Source organism: Anolis carolinensis, chromosome 2 (assembly GCF_035594765.1).
Source record: "Anolis carolinensis isolate JA03-04 chromosome 2, rAnoCar3.1.pri, whole genome shotgun sequence".
In the NCBI taxonomy this organism is placed as follows: Eukaryota; Metazoa; Chordata; class Lepidosauria; order Squamata; family Dactyloidae; genus Anolis; species Anolis carolinensis.
The window spans coordinates 88,653,234-88,667,731 of NC_085842.1; the positions used below are offsets into that span (position 1 = coordinate 88,653,234).

A 14,498-nucleotide genomic window follows, 5' to 3' on the forward strand; every position below is an offset into this window, starting at 1 on the left:
GAGGAGGGCGAATGTGGTCCCTATCTTCAAGAAGGGAAATAAGAACGATCCAAACAATTACCGTCCGGTCAGCCTCACATCAATACCAGGCAAAATTCTGGAAAAGATCATTAAGGAAGTGGTCTGCGAACACTTAGAAACAAATGCGGTCATTGCTAATAGTCAACACGGATTTACCAAAAACAAGTCATGCCAGACTAATCTGATCTCTTTTTTCGATAGAGTTACGAGTTGGGTCGATACAGGGAATGCTGTGGCTGTAGCGTACCTGGATTTCAGTAAGGCCTTCGACAAAGTCCCCCACAACCTTCTGGCAAACAAACTAGTTAAATGTGGGCTAGACAAAACTATGGTTAGGTGGATCTGTAATTGGCTAAGCGAACGAACCCAAAGGGTGCTCACCAATGCGTTGTCTTCATCATGGAAAGAAGTGACAAGTGGAGTGCCGCAGGGCTCCGTCCTGGGCCCGATTCTGTTCAACATCTTTATTAACGACTTAGACGAAGGGTTAGAAGGCACGATCATCAAGTTTGCAGATGACACAAAACTGGGAGGGATAGCTAACACTCCAGAAGACAGGAGCAGAATTCAAAACGATCTTGACAGACTAGAGAGATGGGCCAAAACTAACAAAATGAAGTTCAACAGGGACAAATGCAAGATACTTCACTTCGGCAGAAAAAAATGGAAATCAAAGATACAGAATGGGGGACGCCTGGCTTGACAGCAGTGTGTGCGAAAAAGACCTTGGAGTCCTTGTGGACAACAAGTTAAACATGAGCCAACAATGTAATGCGGCTGCTAAAAAAGCCAATGGGATTCTGGCCTGCATCAATAGGGGAATAGCGTCTAGATCCAGGGAAGTTATGCTCCCCCTCTATTCTGCCTTGGTCAGACCACACCTGGAATACTGTGTCCAATTTTGGGCACCACAGTTGAAGGGAGATGTTGACAAGCTGGAAAGCGTCCAGAGGAGGGCGACTAAAATGATTAAGGGTCTGGAGAACAAGCCCTATGAGGAGCGGCTTAAAGAGCTGGGCATGTTTAGCCTGCAGAAGAGAAGGCTGAGAGGAGACATGATAGCCATGTACAAATACGTGAAGGGAAGTCATAGGGAGGAGGGAGCAAATTTGTTTTCTGCTGCCCTGCAGACTAGGACACGGAACAATGGCTTCAAACTACAGGAAAGGAGATTCCACCTGAACATCAGGAAGAACTTCCTCACTGTGAGAGCTGTTCGACAGTGGAACTCTCTCCCCGGGGCCGTGGTGGAGGCTCCTTCTTTGGAGGCTTTTAAGCAGAGGCTGGATGGCCATCTGTCGGGGGTGCTTTGAATGCGATTTCCTGCTTCTTAGCAGGGGGTTGGACTGGATGGCCCATGTGGTCTCTTCCAACTCTACTATTCTATGATTCTATGAATTGTTGGTAGTTAAGGTAAAGGGTAAAGGGTTTCCACTGACATTAAGTCTAGTCGTGTCTGACTCGGGGGTTGGTGCTTATCTCCATTTCTAAGCCGAAGAGCCGGCTGTCAGGACCATAATTTCTGGGCCTGTACTCTGGTGCCAGAAATCAAGGACGCTTACACAAAGAACTGATAAGGCACCTGCGGCTCCCGGCTCTGAAGGGAAACGGCTGATGTGCGAGCGGGAAGAATTGCGCGGGGTTTTTCTCTAGGCGGGAATGACTACTTTGAATGTAGGGGAGTGTATATAAGGGGATCTTGCTGGGCCGACCATCAATCTCGGCTTTATGTGTGTCAAAGTGTTCTTCAGTAAAGTTTTCAGTGACAACAGAGCAAGCTTCTTGTGTTCATTTGGAAGCAGCTGGAGTGAGCTGACATCAAAGTCGAGATTGCAGGCACTGTCCCGTGGCAGCGGTGAGGTGTGATGGAGACGGAGGGAGACAAGCTCCTGGGCGCAGGAGGGGGTCCGTCGGGACGAGACACTCCCGACGAGTCGGATGCCGAATTCCACCGACTGGCAGCCCTAGCGTCCTCCACGGCTTATGCCCAGCCGAACGGAGTGACCCAAAGGTGAGGAGGAGCGCAGAGAGACAGCACCGAAGGAGAGGGCGAGCTACACTTCCCATCCCCACAAAGGATGGTGTTCCTGGAGGAGAGGATGATGGCAATGGAGACCACCCTGGTAATAATGTCAAGGGCAATGGAACGCCTAGCACCTTTGGCGGAGCCGGGAAAAGGAAGAGAACCTCGGGCTGGCTCAATGTGGGACTTGAGCATGGGAAGTAGCCAGAGCTTCGCAGACCTCCCAGCACCGAAGGGAAGGGGAATGCGAAGAGAGCTCGGCGCCCAACCCAAGGCCTTAGCAAGCCTGGCACGGGTGGAGGAGAGCGACGAGGAGGAGGAAAGGCCTCCAAGGTCCCCAGCTACCTTCCAGCCAGAACCCCTGGTGCCCCTAGCGAACGCCGGGCGTGGCACAGGGCAACGGGAGGCAACAGCAGGGCCCCCGGGAACTCGAGGGGGCTTGCGATGGGCAGAACGTTGGGAGCAGCCGCCACAAGATATCCAGCAAAGACGAGAGGATCTGAAAATGGAGTATAGAGGAGAATCCTCCGAGCTAGACTTTTCCCTCACTACTGTAAAAGGTTACATGGAAGATAACGGCCATATGTTCCGGACGGAGTCCAGCAGGGTTCGGGCAATCGGGGCAGTCCTGAGAAGGGGAGCGGCCGGCTGGTATGTACAACTGCATGCCAGACAGGACCCATGCCTGGGGTCGGTAAGGCGCTTCTTAGCAGCACTGGAGGACCGCTTCCGAGATCCGCTCGAGCGAATCCAGGCGAGGGAGAAACTGAAAGCCATCTACCAGGGGCAGAGGTCGGTTTCCCAATACGCCGAGGAGTTCCAATGCCTAGCCGAGAGAATTCCGGAGTGGGAAGAGGTAACCAAACTGGAAATATTCAAAGAGGGACTACGGCGAGAATCCTTGCATGGGCAGCGCATCGGGATGATCCGGAGACGCTGAGAGGCTGGATCCAGTTAGCAGGCTGTGTCGAAACCACATTGGCCCAAGTGAAGAGGCACCGGGGGGGACAACAGCAACTTCCGAGGCCGAAGGAGGTAGCAAGGAAGCCGGAGCAACCCCCAACCAGGAGACAGACCGAGGCGAAGGGAACCAGTGGAGGAGCGAGAAGGGAGTGCTTTGTGTGCGGGCGTGTGGGACACAGAGCCGCGGAGTGCTGGCAGAGAAAAGGAGGGGGGGGCAATCAGCCCAAACAGCAGGCAGCAACAGGAAAGCGTGCTGAAGAAGAATCGTCAACAAAGGGCCCTTCAGAGGGGTTGGTGAGTGACGACCAAAGGATGCTGGTGGTGGAAATCAGGCTAGAAGGCAGTGGGAAATGGGCCACTTGCAAAGCGTTCGTAGACTGTGGGTGCTCCAGGAACATTATTTCACCAGAGCTAGCCAATGGATTAGGGTGGGAAAGATCCCAACTAGATGTTCCCGTAGCCTTCTCTCAGCTGGACGGTTTGATAGCCTCAGGCTCTATAGCCAAATATAGCCTCGAGAACGTAAGATGCCGAATAGGGCCTTGGGAAGAAGAGATATCATTTGTAGTGTCCCAGGTGGCAACATACAACGTGATTTTGGGAATACCTTGGCTCGAGCAGGCTAACCCACAAATTGATTGGAAGACAAGGAGCCTACACTTCCAGGGAGCAGAGGCAGAGGACCAGGGGAGTAGGATAGAAATAGGGAGTCGAGAGGACAAAGATGATAGAATAGCAAAGTTGGCAAGCGAATTGCCTCCGGAATACAGGGACTATGTTGATGTGTTTGATGAGAAGGAGGCAGATAAGTTTCCACCAAAAAGAAGGGTGGAAGTTGAAATTCAATTAATACCTGAGGCAGAGCTCCCAAAAGCAAAGATTTATCCCATGTCGGCTCAGGAGAAGGAGGAGCTAAAAAGATACATCGACAAGAACTTAGAAAGGGGTTTTATAGAAAGATCAAATTCCCCTTTGGGAGCACCTGTTCTATTCCGGCGGAAAAAGGATAACTCCCTAAGACTATGCATTGACTACAGAGGTCTGAACGCTATCAGCACCGTGAATAAATACCCCCTGCCCCTTATGAAAGACCTGATTGCACAGTTGTCAGAAGGGAAAATATTTACAAAATTAGATCTTGAAGAAGCATATCATAAAATCAGGATAAAGCCGGAGGACAGATGGATGACTGTGTTTTCATGCGCCTATGGACTATATAATTATTGTGTTCTCCCATTTGGTTTACGCGGGGGGAGGGGGGAGGGGCTTTCATGCAATTGATTAATGAAGTGCTTTATCCATTGCTGTACAGGGGTGTTTATGTATTTCTTGATGATATACTTATTTTGGGTCAGACTAAGAGCCAACATGTGAAATTGGTCAGGGAGGTGCTCCAGAGGTTAAGAGAAGCAAAATTGTATGCAAAACTGTCTAAATGCGATTTCAACAAGGAACAGATAGATTTCTTGGGATACAGGATTTCCTCTCAAGGAATAGCGATGGACCCAGCTAAAGTGGAGGACGTGAAGGGGTGGGAAGCATCCAAAACTAGGAAACAGCTACAGTCATTCCTGGGGTTCACAAACTTTTACAGGGCTTTTATTGAAGACTTCGCACAAATCACACTGCCCCTCACGGATCTGTTAAAGACAAAAGGGAGGGAGGAGACGGCTAAGGTTAAATCCCCAGGGGCCAAACTGAATTGGACGGGGGAGTGCCAGCAAGCCTTTGAAGCATTAAAAAGGAGGTTCACTGAGGAACCCATTTTGCAGCACCCAGACACACCTTTTGTGGTGCATTGTGACGCATCGGATTGTGCTTATGGGGTGGTGTTGTTGCAGAAGGACGAGAAAGGGAACCTTAGACCCTGTAGCTATTTATCCAAAAAGTTCAGCGAAGCGGAGAAACGCTGGCCAATTTGGGAAAGGGAAGCACTTGCAATATTGAAAGCATTAGAGAATTGGAGGCATTTTCTGGAGGGAAGTGGAATCCCCTTTGAAGTATGGACAGATCACAAGAATTTACAATATATAAGGTCCCCTCGAAAGCTTTCGGCCAAGCAGATAAGGTGGGCATAGTATTTCAGCCGTTTCAACTTCAGGCTGAAGTTTTTCCAGGGAAAACATAATGTGTTGGCTGACGCCTTATCCCGGATGCCTCAGCACGGTGTAAACACCCGAGAGTCTGAGGGAAGCATCTTCTCAGACGAGCAATGGGGCCTCGCCGCGTTGACTCGTGCGCAAACGAAGAAGGGAGAAAATCTTGTAGCAGTCACCACAGTAGGGAAGGTATGGGAGGAGGAGCTGAAACAAGCATACGAGGGAGATGGCTGGCTACAATCCCATAAAGAGCAAGGGGAAACGAGTGAAGGATTGTTATTTGTGCATAAAAAGCTGTATATTCCAGAGAAACTGCGGCCAGAGATGCTGAAAAGGTGCCACGATAGCAAGGGGGCAGGACATCTGGGACCAATCAAAACAATAAAGCTTTTGGCAAGGCAGTGTTGGTGGCCGGGGATGAGGAAGGATGTTAAATCGTATATTACTCGATGTGAATTATGTGCCGAATGTAAAACGCCACCAGGGAAACCACAGGGTCTTCTGCAAAGTGTAGTAGAACCCACGAGGCCTTGGGAGTGCATGGCTATGGATTTTGTGGGCGAATTGCCTCCCAGCAAAGGCTACCGGTATATATGGACTGTCCTGGACCTGTTCACTAAACAGGTTCATTTTGTGGCTTTACAAAGCTCCCATCCGCTGAGAAATTGGCAGAATTGTATGTCCGACATGATTATAGATTGCATGGGTGCCCTGAGAGGGTGATTAGTGATCGGGGGGTCCAGTTCACGGCAAGGTTTTGGGAGAAGTTCCTAAGCTTGTTAGGGGCGGAAAGGAACCTGTCCTCGGCATTTCACCCGATGACAAATGGAGGAGTCGAATGTACACAGTAGACATTGAGTCAGTTCCTACAAATATTTTCCAATCATAGACAAAACGATTGGTCGGAACTGCTTCCATTTGCAGAGGTAGCTTTTAACGGAGCGGTGCACTCTGCAACAGGCCGCTCACCGTTCCAGGTAGTATATGGACAGGAGGTAGCACCCTTCCCCAAGCTGCCAGAATGGAGAGGAATGGTCAGAAAACATCAGGGCAGGGTGGAGAGATGTGGTAGCAGCACTAAAAGAGACACAAAAGAGATACAAATTGTTCGCAGACAGGAAACGTAGAGAAGGGGAAAAGCTAGCAGAAGGAGACTTAGTTTGGCTAAGTACTAAGAATCTCAGATTAGGATTTCCATCAAAAAAATTAGCGCCGCGATACATAGGGCCATTCAGAATTTCTAAGGCGATCAATGAGGTCACCTATCAGTTAAAATTACAGAAGGATTTAGGGAAAGTGCACCCAGTGTTTCACTGTAGCCTATTGAAAAAATACAAAGGTACTTTGGATGAAGGGGAACTGTTGTTGATTTGATGTTTTCTCCACAGGAAGAAGAGGAGGAGGAAATCATGTCAGGACCATAATTTCTGGGCCTGTACTCTGGCGCCAGAAATCAAGGACGCTTACACAAAGAACTGATAAGGCACCTGCGGCTCCCGGCTCTGAAGGGAAACGGCTGATGTGCGAGCGGGAAGAATTGCGCGGGGGTTTTCTCTAGGCGGGAATGACTACTTTGAATGTAGGGGGAGTGTATATAAGGGGATCTTGCTGGGCCGACCATCAATCTCGGCTTTGTGTGTGTCAAAGTGTTCTTCAGTAAAGTTTGCAGTGACAACAGAGCAAGCCTCTTGTGTTCATTTGGAAGCGGCTGGAGTGAGCTGACAGCCGGCGTTATCTGTAGACTCCTCCAAAGTCATGTGGCATGACTGCATGGAGTGCCGTTACCTTCCCGCCGGAGCAGTACCTATTGATGTACTCACATTTGTATGTTTTCAAACTTCTGGGTTGACAGAAGGTGGGGCTAACAGTGAGGGCTCACTCCGTTCCCCCAATGCGAACCTGCGATCTTTCGGTCCACAAGTTCAGCAGCTCAGCGCTATAAAACCCTGCGCTATCACGGGATATTTCCTAAAGGTTGTGAATATACAATATTTCTGTTTGTTTGTTTTTTGTATGTATGTTGGAGGCAAGTATGAATGCTGCAATTAGGCAAAATGATTAGCATGTAATGGCCTTGCAGCTCTAAAGCCTGGGTGCTTCCTCCCTGAGGGAATTTTTTGTTGGGAGGTGTTAGCTGGTTCTGACTGTTTCCTGTCTGGAATTCCCTTGTTTTCAGAGTGGTGTTCTTTGCAATATTTTATGTGCTTCTACTGTATGTGTAGATGAAGAAGTACCCATATGCAGTGCTTGAGCGCACCCCCCCCCCCCAAAGAAAGCCTGTGGCCCTCAGAAAATTTGCCAGACTTTGTTGATGGGAATACTTTGTTGGGAGGTGTTAGCTGGCCCTGACTGTTTCCTGTGTGGAATTCCCAATTTCCCTGCTTTCAGAGTGTTGCTCTTTATTTACTGTCCTGGTTTTAGAGATTATATTGTTCTGTTTTATTCTACCACAGTAATTATTTCATATTACAGTAGAATCTCACTTATCCAACATTCGCTTATTCAATGTTCTGGATTATCTAATGCAGTGTGCCTTTTAGTAGTCAATTTTTTGTAGTCAATGTTTTAAATTCATTGTGATATTTTGGTGCTAAATTTGTAAATACAGTAATTACTACATAGCATTATGGCACATTGAACTACCTTTTCTGTCAAATTTGTTGTATAACATGATGTTTTGGTGCTTAATTTCTATAATGATTACCTAATTTGATGTTTAATAGGCTTTTCCTGAATCCCTTCTTATTATCCAACATATTCACTTATGCAACGTTCTGCCGGCCTGTTTATATTGGATAAATGAGACCCTACTGTATATTTATAATCTTATATTATCTGCTTAGAAGTGAATTATATGAGGCCCCTTCTACACAGCTGTATAAAATGCATACTGAAGTCGATTATATGGCAGTGTGGACTCAAGATAATCCAGTTCAAAGCAGGTAATATAAGATTATAAATGGGTTATATAGCTGTGTGGAAGGGCCTTGAGTCTACACTGCCATATAATCCAGTTCATATCAGATAATCTGTATTTTATAGGCAGTGTGGGAGAGGCCTGATTGAAGAGGCCCTGGGCTGAGTGGGTTGCTAGGAGACCAAGTGGGAGGAGCTTCCAACTGACAGCAGACCCAGTGGCCGGAGCTTAGCCTTCTAACTGTCAGCAATTGGATAAAAACAATTATTCCTCTCCCTCTAATTAGGACTTTTTTTTTCTTTTCTTTTTGTTGTCGGAACCTAGGGGCAAGATGGTGGATTGTGCTGCCAAATTTCTAGGTTCTGGGGTTTGTACTTTTGTTGTTTACTCCTAGGGGGTGGTGGGTAAAAAATAAAATTGTTGTTGTTGTTGTTATTAATAATAATAATATTAAATTGGGGTTGTGAATTCAATCTGTTTTAGTGTTCCCTTTGGACATTTAGGCACACTGTTGGGTCTAATGTTCAAATGGTCTGGAGGGGTAGCAACCAAGAACAACTTTGCCTGGCTTTGATTGTTGGGCTAGTTGTGTAGCTATTTGAGAAAAGCAGATTTGTTCAGAGATGAGTACCTTAATGTCTTCAAATTTCTATAATGCACTGCTGGAAATTGACTGCTCATGCTTTTAATAATGTGCTGTATTATCTGTATTCATTATTTTTTGGTATTCGTTTACATTGTTTTTAGTTCTTTAGTTGTCTATTAACTGCCATCAAGTCTTATGAGGGACCTTGAAGTATCATCAACAACCCTGCTCAGATCTTGCGAATGTAGGCCTGTGACTTCCTTGATTGAGTCTTTCCTTCTGAAATGTGGCCTTCCTCTGTTTTTGGTATGTTCTACTTTGCCAAGTATTATTGTCTTTACTAGTGAGTCATGTCTTCTCATGATAGGCCCACAGTATGACAGTCTCAGCTTTATCATCTCAGCTTTTAGGGAATGTTTAGGGCTCATGTCTTTTTGGCAATCTGCGATACCCACAGAACTCTCCTCCAGCACCACATTTCAAATGCTATCATTCTCTTCTTAACCAGTTTGTTTCCCTATCCATCTTTCAGAGCCATACAAAGACAGTAGAAATAGAATGGCGTGGGCAATCCTGCCTTAGCTTTTTAATAATCAGATTAATTGTATTTTAACTTTTATATATGCTTAAATTTGAAAATAGTTAAGACTATTTTAGACTTGAATTTTTCTCTCTCTCTATATGTTAACATTTGTAAGCTGCCTTGATTGCCAGTGATGGAGAAAGGTATGATAAAAATGAATAAGACAACGATGATGATACATAAGGATTCCCTTGAAGGCAATTGGGACATATTAAGAACATGTGTACATGCCTTTAAGTTGCTTGTTGACTTATGACACCTCCATGAACTTCACAGTATTTTCATATGGAAAGAATACTCAAAGGTGGTTTTGCCAGTTCCTTCCTCTGAAATATAGCATACAGGACCTGATATTCATTGGTGATCTCTAATCCAAGTACCAAACAGAGCTTTCCCTGCTAAGTTTCAAAGACAGGACTTGATGCCTTTATCGTATTTAGACCTTAGCTGAGGATGTTAGATTGCGATACTTAAACTGCCTTAAACATGTAATGAAACAACAATGTTACTTGGAAAAAAATTTCTCAGCCATTATTCTTTGATTAACTATCTTTCACATTTATAATTCTTCCACATTTTAATGATTTTAATTGTTATGCTGTAATCATTACCATTTTACCACAATGTATCTATGTCAATATATGATTTATCACTTTTTAATTATTAAACCTATACATTTTAATGATTTTATTTTTGATGCAGTTCTGACTTAATGGTGACACTCCATTTGCTCAATACAGCAACAGTAAATTGGTGGGAATAATTTTGTCTTCCATCCCAACAAGAAGCAACCATAAAAAACAATTTGCTGCCAAAATGGATAGGGTAACCAGGAGCCCCAATCCCTTTGTACTGTATCAACTTACAATGAACTGTACTAAGTAGGAGCAAATGAATCTGACATTGGTCTCCTGTCCTTTACCAAGATAATTGAAATTGATGTGAAAAATCAGGATGCTCAAAGATTCTACAGCAGCTGGCGCTTCAAAGAGACACTCACTCCCCCATTTTTGTCTTGTGGTTGGTGTTCAAGTAGTTGTACGGCATGTAGTTATGCAATATGATTCAATACGCCAATACCAAAAAAGCCTAATCAATATTTAAAGCCATTTCAGACCTATGCATATGTTGAAATGTGATATTCTTGTACTGTATATATCCATTTACAAAGCATTCTTGTATTTATCACACTAAAGTATTCTGCTGAAATGCAGGAAAGTTATCTCCTATCAGAAGAATATATCTTTTTTTCTCATTCCTGGACTCAATTAGTCATGCAACCTTTGGCACAAATGACTACTACTGCATCTCTTCACATAATTATGAGTACACATAATACACAATAAGAAGAAAAAATTTAGCACAGACATTATATGCAGATCATGATTTCAGTAACTTCAGCAGTTGAAAAGTATAATAACAGCATGAGCTGGTCCAAGGTTCACCATAATCTAATGAAAGTGGGACTGAAAGATTGAAAAGGTTTCAATGGAAATATCCTAAATCAGCCATCAAAAACAATTCACGGGAAAAGTAATTTCTCAAGGAGCATGTTGTTGAAAACAGCAGAAAACTATAGCTTAGTTACATATATGGAAACTGAATAAGAAGTTGTAAGGTTTGAATGAAAATTGGAATAGATATACTAATTTTCCTTAAGGGTCACAAATGGACATCATACTAACAGAATAAAGATGAAGGAGGATTAAAATAATGAAGTACCAACAATGTTATAAGCAATTATATCTTACCTTTTCTACAATAGGCGACTCACAAAACAACAAAACCCAACACCCCCCAAACTCTAAAATTGGCAACACAATCCATCATCCCTGCCTCCAGTAAGATATAACACAATCACACAAAAAACACAAAACACCAAAAAAGGCCAAAACCCACAACAGGCAATGTGCTATGCTTTCTATATTTTGTAATATATATATATAATATTAATATTAATAGATATATATATATACACATATACACATATATATATATATAAAATACAAAATAATAAATACAGCCAGACATTGGAGCTGCAAGGATATTCAGTGCAATTCAACCACACCAATAAAAGATTAACCTTCGTAAAAGGCGACCAGGCTTTGAAACAGTGATACTACTCTGCAGCTGACCAACCAAAGATTTCCCCTAGGTAGCAAGCACCCAGGCTTTGAACCACCGAGGCTATTCATTACAATTCTACCACCCCAAAAAAACATTCCCCTAAAAGGCAACTACCTAACCTTCCAAGCAGCAAGCCTATTCCTTTCTATTCCACCTCACCAAACAAGGATTCACATAAGAAGATGGCCAGGCTTTCAGGCTACAAAGCTATTCACTGTTATTCCACCTACCTAACAAAGAATTCCCATACGCCACAGCAACGCGTGGCCGGGCACAGCTAGTATTATATAGAATCATAGAGTTGGAAGAGACCTTGTGGGTCATCCAGTCCAACCCCTTGCCAAGAAGCAGGAAAATTGCATTTAAAGCACCCCTGACAGATGGTCATTCAGCCTGCTTCAAAGCCTCCAAAGGAGCCTCCACCACACTCCAGGGCAGAGAGTTTCACTGCCGAACAGCTCTCACAGTGAGGAAGTTCTTCCTAATGTTCAGCTGAACTATCCTTTCCTGTAGTTTAAAGCCATCATTCCGCATCCTAGTCTCCAGGGCAGCAGAAAACAAGCTTGCTTCCTCCTCCCTATGACTTCCCCTCACATATTTATACATGGCCCTTATCATGTCTCCTCTCAGCGTTCTCTTCTGCAGGCTAAACATGCCCAGCTCTTTAAGCCTCTCCTCATAGGGCTTGTTCTCCAGGCCCTTGATCATTTTAGTAGCCCTCCTCTGGACACGTTCCAGCTTATTAACATCTCCCTTTAATCGCGGTGCCCAAAACTGGACACAGTGTGATTCCAGGTGTGGTTTGACCAAGGCAGAATAGAGGGGGAGCATGACTTCCCTGGATCTAGACACTACTATTTATGCAGGCCAAAATTCCACTGACTTTTTTAGCTGCCGCATCACATTGTTGGCTTATGTTTAACTTGTTGTCTACGAGGACTCCAAGATCTTTTTCACATGTACTGCTGTCGAGCCAGGCATCTCCCATACTGTATGTCATATATGTCTTATTAAAGCAAAAATGACAAAAAAGGAATTCTTAAAAATCAATGAGATTTCCATAAAATGCATCTCAACCTCAAGGCCAGCAACAAAAGATGCATATCTCTGTGAAATCTTTATCCATTAACGCTCAATAAATCTGAACTGATTATTTGGAGAGGGTTATAAAGTTTTGGCCACTCCAGATGTGCTTAATCTGACTTTCAACTAGTTCTCCTGACTTCTTACAAAGTAGCAACCTTACATTAAGGGACCACTCTATAGAGCAAGGAGTTCTTAACCTCTGTCGTTCCATGGCTCCCTTTGCCAGTCAGTAAAAACCACAGACCACTTCTCAGAATGCAGCAGCAGACAGTTTGATGGTACTCAACAATGGTATGTCAAACAACAGTTTGTACAGAACAGGATTTTGATCACACATGATCTAACACTGGGTCTAACAACTACTGTAATTTCTAAGTATTGATGAGCGCAATGTGACATAAAATGAATGTTACTGTAATTTGTTAAAGGAAATGTTGGATTTCAGCTAAAGGTAAAAAAAATTAAACTAATAAGTTGATATTTTTCAATTCAAGCTCATGAACCACCTGAAATCTGTGGGGTTTATGGACCCCTGGCTAAGAACCACTGCTACAGAGTTCAGCTATATGACTGGGCGTGTGAAAGACTGAGGCCCCTTCTATACTGTCCTTATATCCCAGGATCTGATCACAGATTATATTCTTATCCCAGATTATATGGCAGTGGAGACTCATATAATTTAGTTTAAAGCAGATAATGTGGGCTCAGATCCTGAGATATAAGGATGGTGTAGAAGGGGCCTGAGACGGATTGAGCATTATGTCAAATTACACAAACATCCCTTGCCCCAAATCTCATCCCTAAATCCCCGGGGAAGAGTATATATCCTAATTCTGTAAATCTCATATGCTAAGGACAGACTGCAAGTGAATCATAACCAAGCTTACTCCAGTCACAACCACAACAACACATTTGTGGGACTACAGGAGCCGCTATTAAAACTGTTCCAATCAAGGTTTTATTAACAAGGGAAGAATATGAAAAAGAACTGCATGCACCTATCCCTAAATCCATCCATACTGTAGAATTAATGTAGTTTGATATCACGTTAATGGCTAGGATTCACTGCTATGGAATCTTGGTAGCTGCAGTTTTACAAGGTGTTTAGCCTTTTCTGCCAAAGAGTGCTGGTGCCTGTGTCTAAGCTATAAACACCATAATTTCAGTTTTGAGCCATGAGAGATAAAGTGGTGTCAAACCTCATTTATTCTACAGTGTAGATCAGGCACAGGCAAACTTCGACCCTCCAGGTGTTTTGGAATTGTGTGAAACTGAAGGCCAAAACACCTGGAGGGTCGAAGTTTCCCCATGCCTGTGTAGACGCACCCTTGGGCACCTAATTCTTTCTTGCTCTTTATTCCACTGAGTTTGCTGGGACTGAACTTGGTGGAACCAATACAGTTCAAACTAGACACGGGTCGGGAAAGGGATTCGGGATCGCAGACTAGAAAAAAGGGGGGGGGGAGTCCTCAGGCGAGAAGGGAAAAGCGGCGCCGAGCGGCCCAACAAGAGGCCCTGCAGAGTATCTCCGGCCCGGTCCTTGGCGCCAAGCATGGAAACGAGACCCGGCCTCCCACAAGAGCCTCGGAAGAGCAGCCCGGCCTCACCTGCCTCCTTCCCCACTGGCAGCGCACAAGCGTCCCCGTTGCTACCCGCTTCGTCGGCCATTTTCTCCCAGCGTTGCCGCCCCCGAGGTGCCCGTCCCCTCCCGGAGCTCCGACATATCGCGAGACCTTGCGAGTCTCCAAGGGACATATCGCGGGAGCTTCCTCCCACAGCCCGGGAATCGAAAAGGTCGAAATAGATGCCGCGAGACATCACATCTTCTCGCGATCTTTGATTTCGGCGCGCTTTGAGGGGAAGCGAGTGACTGAGACCAAAGCCACTTGACCGCTTTTTGAGGGCGAAGCAGCTCGAGGCGTGGTTTCTATGGCAACTGGGTCCCGGCTGTTCGTTTGCATGGTGGTAAATAACCCGAAGTGTTCGCTTCAGCTGGAAACAATCAGCCAAGGAGCCTGAGAGGTCGAATGAGAGAGAAGGCGCCCCCGTTGATATGAAAGCTGCGCCTCGTAGAACATGATGAAGGATGTGTT

The 14,498-nt window shown here is 44.9% G+C and overlaps 1 protein-coding gene across 2 annotated transcripts in view; it reads right to left on the reverse strand.

The window, feature by feature from the left end:
* The window catches only part of znf346 (zinc finger protein 346), a 38,661-nt gene extending 24,334 nt beyond the window's left edge, over positions 1 to 14,327 (reverse strand). For both annotated transcript variants that reach the window (XR_505758.3, XM_003217534.4), the window contains exon 1: positions 14,013 to 14,327. Coding sequence is in view for 1 of the 2 variants with exons in the window: in XM_003217534.4 (XP_003217582.4) it covers positions 14,013 to 14,223 (211 nt within the window). In the remaining variant the exon portion in view is untranslated. The remainder of the gene's footprint in view (positions 1 to 14,012) is intronic.
* Positions 14,328 to 14,498: the final 171 nt, after the last annotated feature.